The sequence below is a fragment of the Mandrillus leucophaeus genome, unplaced genomic scaffold (assembly GCF_000951045.1).
Source record: "Mandrillus leucophaeus isolate KB7577 unplaced genomic scaffold, Mleu.le_1.0 Scaffold132, whole genome shotgun sequence".
Taxonomy (NCBI): domain Eukaryota; kingdom Metazoa; phylum Chordata; class Mammalia; order Primates; family Cercopithecidae; genus Mandrillus; species Mandrillus leucophaeus.
Window position 1 is genome coordinate 240,519 of NW_012101277.1, and position 6,193 is coordinate 246,711.

The 6,193-nt window shown below is 44.3% G+C and overlaps 1 protein-coding gene across 1 annotated transcript in view; it reads left to right on the forward strand.

Moving 5' to 3' along the window:
- Positions 1–2,790: 2,790 nt before the first annotated feature.
- GNS (glucosamine (N-acetyl)-6-sulfatase) overlaps positions 2,791–6,193 on the forward strand; it is a 50,472-nt gene continuing 47,069 nt past the window's right edge. The window contains exon 1 of the mRNA XM_011972931.1: positions 2,791–3,134. Coding sequence (XP_011828321.1) covers positions 2,943–3,134 — 192 coding nt within the window. The 5' untranslated portion in view covers positions 2,791–2,942. The remainder of the gene's footprint in view (positions 3,135–6,193) is intronic.

Here is a 6,193-nt window from a genome sequence, read left to right on the forward strand (position 1 = left end):
CACCAGCTCAGGACCTTTCCATATGCTGTACTCTGTGCCTAGGAGACATTCCACCCAATACTCCATTAACAAATTATCTCCTACTCAAACTTCAGATTTCACTCAAAGATCACTTCCTCAGGGCACCTTAGACTAAGTGAGCCTCCCACCACCTTAAATGCTCACTGCACCCTTTACTTTTCCTTCATAGCATGTCTATTTGTAATCATATACAAGATACAAGATTAGATTGTCAATCTCTCTGCCATTAGACTGCAAATTCCATGAACGAGGGACAGTGTCTCTTCGGCACTAGTGTAGCAGTGTTACCGGAAAGGGGTCCTGATCCAGATACCAAGAAAGGGTTCTTGGATCTCAGGCAAGGAAGAATTCAGGACAAGACCATAGAGTAAAGTGAAAGCAAGTTTATTAAGAAAGTAGAGGAATAAAAGAATGCCTACTCCATAGGCAGAGCAGCCCGAGGCTCCTGGTTGCCCATTTTTATGGTTATTTCTTGATGATATGCTAAACAAGGGATGGATTATTCATGCCTCCCCTTTTTAGACCATAGAGGGTACCATCCTGACATTCCCATGGCATTTATAAACTATTATGGTGCTGGTGAGAGTTTAGCAGTGAGGACGGGCAGAGGTCACTTTCATCACCCTCTTGGTTTTGGTGGGTTTTAGCCCGCTTCTTTACTGCTACCTGTTTCATCAGTAAGATCTTTATGACCTGCATCCTGTATCTTGTATCTTTATGACCTCCTATCTCATCCTGTGACTTAGAATGCATAACCATTTGGGAATGCAGCACAGCGGGCCTCAACCTTATTTTACCCAGCCCCTATTCAAGATGGAATTACTCTGGTTCAATCGCCTCTGACAGCAGCATCCTGAACAAAGTGGTCAACTAATTACACAATTTCTGGCCTCAAACAGTTTATAATCTAACCTTGAAAAAAAAAAAAAAGAAAAGAAAAGAAACAATTTTACAATTTGGGACATCAATACAGTGAAATAGGTTCTTTTTTTGTGTAAGAAAGTCTTCCTGGAAGTCTTGAAATGTGACTACCTAAGGATTAGTTATTCTAACTAGCTTGAAAAATTGGCCTAGGCCAAGGTTGTAACCAAGTATTCTGGTTGTCTAGGAACTGCTCTGGCCATATTTCCGGCATAATTGTTTCTTGCAGAAAAACTACTTAATTTTTTTAAAGTTTCTTTTGCCTTCTGTAGGCTTACTTAAAAACAAACAAACAAACAAACAAAAAACAGTATTAAGATCCTTTTGTGGTTCATAAGCCTGATGATTGGGTTTTCACGCTATTGTGTGAGTTAACGACCCCTACCTCAAACCCGTACCTCAAACCTTGTTAGGACTCAGCACATTACCCCTCTGTGGTGAAAAAAACAAAGTAATAAAGGTAATTCTTTTTTTTTTTTTTTTTGCATGAGCCCTATCCTTGTACACATGAGGTTTCAAAGTGTTTCCATCATTATTTTTACCTTATAGTATAGTGTTTTCACGAGTTTCTGTATTTTTATTTGTTTTTTTATTATATTTTAAGTTCTGGGATAGTTTTCACGAGTTTTAAGAGACTCTTCTTGGCAAACAGATCAACTCAGAGAAAATACTTTTACCAGCAAGGAGGTTATACCCTGTTATATTAGTCTGGGGACATGACTTGACAGTTCACCTTGCCAGGAAGATCTCTGTGATTTTTTGTTTGTTTGTTTGAGTCTCGCTCTGTTCCTGAGGCCTGAGTGCAGTGGCTCACTGCAAGCTCCGCCTCCCGGATTCAAGCCATTCTCGTGCCTCAGCCTCCCGAGTAGCTGGGATTACAGGTGCGTCCCACCATGACCGGCTAATTTTTGTATTTTAGTAGAAACGGGGTTTTACCATGTTGGCCAGGCTGGTCTCAAACTCCTGACCTCAGGTGATACACCCGCCTCAGCCTCCCAAAGTGCTGGGATTACAGGCGTGAGTCACCGCGCCCGATCAGATCTGTTTTTATAGACGTCAGGAGACGGGCAAAGTCAAATTGTTCCAGAGCGGCCACACAAATATCTGGAACTAGTTTCAAGGGCTATTCCCCGCTAAAGATTACTTAATAATGCAGTTGGATGACCATGTTTCAAGATTTTTGTTCGATCTGTACAACCTCCAAAATCTTCCAAGAGGGTGTTTAAAAAGTCAGCAAGGACCATTAGGATCAGGACATCCCTAAATGGTTTCAAACTACGATGTCAGCTGAGGAAAGCAGAACATAATCAGGCTTTGGAGTTAAGAGAGCAGGCTTTCGAGTTAAGAGAGCTGAACTGGAATCCAGTTCCAAATTTAATGGCTGAGCCAAATGAGAATGTTAAGACTTATTTCACAAGTTGTAGAGAAAATAAAAAAACGATTAAACATCTGGGCCTTGAGTAAGTGCCCCTCGACTTGGAGATTAAATATGGTAGAGTCTACTTTCTTCACCAGCTGATAATAGTATCTGTTAAGTACAGTCCTCTTTTCTCTTCCTTAATCTGTTGCTTAGTATTTGCCAACTCTTTCCTGCTTTTCATCTTCTCTTCCCCCAATTTAAATCTTTCCACCAAGCACTCAGAAACAGGTCCTACCAGAACGCAACCCGAGCCTGCGCGTGAGGTATGCACGGGTCTCGACCTTTTTCCCGTTCTCCGCCCTTTTTTCCGGTTCTCCGCCCCTTTTCCGCCACTGCCTGGCGCCTCCCTCCCGGCTGCGCCTGTCCGCGGCCCCGCCCACGCCGACCGTCACGTGACCGCTCTGCGTGCTCCGCCCCCTGTCCCCGGCTCACGTGATCGCGCCTAGGGAGAAAACGCCTGACCCCAGCCACCGGCCTTCAAGGCACCGCTTTTTCTTCCTTCGGCTGGTTGGCCTCTCGCCCTTCAGCTACCTGTGCGTCCCTCCGTCCCGTCCCGGGGTCACCCCGGAGCCTGTCCGCCATGCAGCTCCTGCCTCTAGCCCCAGGTCGGCTCCGGCAGGGCAGCCCCCGCCACCTGCCCTCCTGCAGCCCAGCGCTGCTGCTACTGGTGCTGGGCGGCTGCCTGGGGGTCTTCGGGGTGGCAGCGGGAACCCGGAGGCCCAACGTGGTGCTGCTCCTCACGGACGACCAGGACGAAGTGCTCGGCGGCATGGTAACTCTTCTGTTTCTGCCCCGCCCCTCTATCTCTGGGGCTGACTCCCCGGTTTCTTGCTCTCTTTCCCGGTGCCCATCCCCCCTCCCCGAACTGGCTGTCTTATCCCTGGGTAGGTTTGGTTTTCCCACGTGAGGCCCTTTGTGCCGGTGTTAGGGACTGCAACACTCTTTTCCCTTCTGGATTGAGGCACTTGCGTACAGCACACACAGCCTCCAGTCTGGACCCTACTGCTGTGGAGTTTACGTTAATATCTCAAGATAAACATGTGGAGACCAGTGGAGGATGGGTTGAACCAATGAGGATCAGGTGCTGGCTAAAAGCACTCAAACCCTGATTGTTTTTCTTTTGGATTAGAGGATCAAAGACAAGTCCAGTCCCCTTTATGAGGGACCTAGACCACCTCCACATTTGTGCCTGTATACAATGTCTGTATCTGATGTCTCTAAAAATAAGACTGGGCCGGGCGCGGTGGCTCACTCTTGTAATCCCAGCTCTTTGGGAGGCCGAGGCGGGCGGACCACAAGGTCAAGAGATCTAGACCATCCTGGCCAACATGGTGAAACCCCGTCCCTACTAGAAATACAAAAATTAGCTGGGCGTGGTGGCGCGCACCTGTAGTCCCAGCTACTTGGGTGGCTGAGGAAGGAGAATCGCTTGAATCCCGGAGGCGGAAGTTGCAGTGAGCCGAGGTTGGGCCACTGCACGCCAGCCTGGCGACAGAACGAGACTCCGTCTTAAAAAAAAAGCCTGAAGTGAACTAATCTGGTAGGCCGACCGTCGAACTATTGAGGGTGTGTTTTGCCTCACAAGAATCAAGAAAATTCAATTAGTCTGATTGAACACCTGACTGTTGCATTAGAGACTGTCAGTGTTTCATTTTCTATCTAATGGGTGTTGTCACAAGACTTCTTTTTTCTTCCCCCGAGTTAATTTTGCTTGTGTATTGCAGAATTCTGGAATATGTGACCTTTGGAAACATCCACTCCAACCCCTGCCCCATGGAGGTCCAGAAAGCAACTTGCCCAAGACATGAGTAGTTGAGGCAGAGTCCTCTAACCCTGGGTTCAGCATTCCTCTCTTCGCTTTAAAACCAGATGTTTTATTGCTTTATTCGTTTCAGTTCTCTTTTTGCTTTCAGCTGAATGCTGAGACTATGAAATACTCCAGGCAAGATGTTCCTAACTTCTTGTGTAGTTACACACCCTCGCTCAGTGTCCTTCAAACCCCTGGTCCCAACCCGTGAGTGAGTTGTGAAATCAGTTTAGTGACTACCAACGTTTTTTATTTCCTCTGGAATACAGTAGAATAGAAAATGGCCGTGTGTGAGTGTGTGTGTTACACTTGATAAAGGTAATCATTATCTATCTTTCTTCCCGAGTTGTAAAATATATGTCTTAGGTTGTGCTCAAGAGCTTGAGTCTTTTATAGCTGATGTTTAAGATGCTTGCATTTTGATTACACACTTCTTCCTGCCATATATGCTTCATTGTCTGTTAGTTTCTACCAAGCCATGTTGACATCAGTCTTGATTTAATTTTCCTCCTACACTTTAGTTTCACTACTCTTCCAACTACTGCACTTACTTGTCTGCTCACAACATTCCTTTTTTATTTAAACAGCAAAAAAAAATTGTGTCCTTGAAGAGTGTTTTGTCCAGAAAAAGCAAGCCTTCTCTAGCAGTGACTACAGTACTCAGTTAAAAGGTCAGGCTTTTTTAGGTGTTGAAAACAAAATTCTTTACTTAAATATGAGGTATTCAAAGTTCAGTTTCTTCAATTCTTATAAACCACGGCTGTAGTCTGTGTGTATTTGAGGTCTCTTCCTTTTAGTATGTTAATCCAATTTACTTCGTTAAGCCAGCAGCAGATTTCTTGAGTCAGGGTCTTGCTCTGTTATCCAGGGTGGAGTGCAGTGGTATAATCAAGGGTCATTGCAGCCTTGAACTCCTAGTCTCAAGCAGTCTTCCTGCCTCAGTCTCCCTAGTAGCTGGAACTACAGGCACACATCACCACGTCCAGCTAATTTTTAAATATTTTGTAGAGACAGGATTTCTCCAGGTTGCCCAAGCCGGTCTTGAACTCCTGGACTCAAGTAATCCCACCACCTCAGCCTCCCAAAGTGCTGGGATTACAGGCATGAGCCATTGTCTCGGCCGAGATTCTTTTTTTAAATAAGTGTTTCTACTGGAGAGAGGTACCAAAATTGAGTAGAGGAGATAAGTCAGATTTAATGTTCCCAACTCAAGAATTCTGGATTCTCTTCTAGTCTTTTTCAGAATATTCTACCACTAATTGTCAAACAGGACTCCAAGGGGAAGAGCTAAGACAAGAGCATTTGAGAACTTACTTGGAGCTGAGCAGAGCATGAGGATTTTTATACTTGTGCTTCAGTCATCACGGGAGTCCTCTACTGTACATAATATCCTTATCTTAAAAGGAAACTAAAACTGGAAGGTGGTTAAGTGACATGACTAAGGTTCACATAGCTAATACTGGACAAAGCCTGGGTATCTTATGATCTCAGAGTACCATGCTTTTTCTCCTATTCTAGAATACTGTGATGATAATCAGATTTCATTCCACATACCCACACCAGCATAATCACATCATAGGTCAGTGAGTCTGCAGGTGACATTCGGGGATGCCAGTGACATCATGGAACTCCTTAATTTATATGTAAAACTTTGTATATAATATCTTCATTTTTGGGGAAAGAGAGCTCTAACCTAAAAAAGATTGCAGATTGCTGCCATAGTTGGCAAAATAAACAGTGGTCAACCCCTACCAGACTAACTCAGGTCAAAGGATTGTAGATAGCGCTTACAACATGATTTAGATTTATAGTGGAATTTTTCAGGCATCTTTGAAATGTTCTTTTATATAGTAGCATCATCTTTAACATTTCATTGTATTTGTTCCACGTATCTGTGGGACTCTGTTTTTATTTTTTATTTTGCCAGGACACTGTTCTTACCACTTTCTTGATTTTACTTAAACATCATTGTAGTGTGGTGGACACACTGTTCTTCACAGAAGCATAAGTTGCTCTTTTAAAAA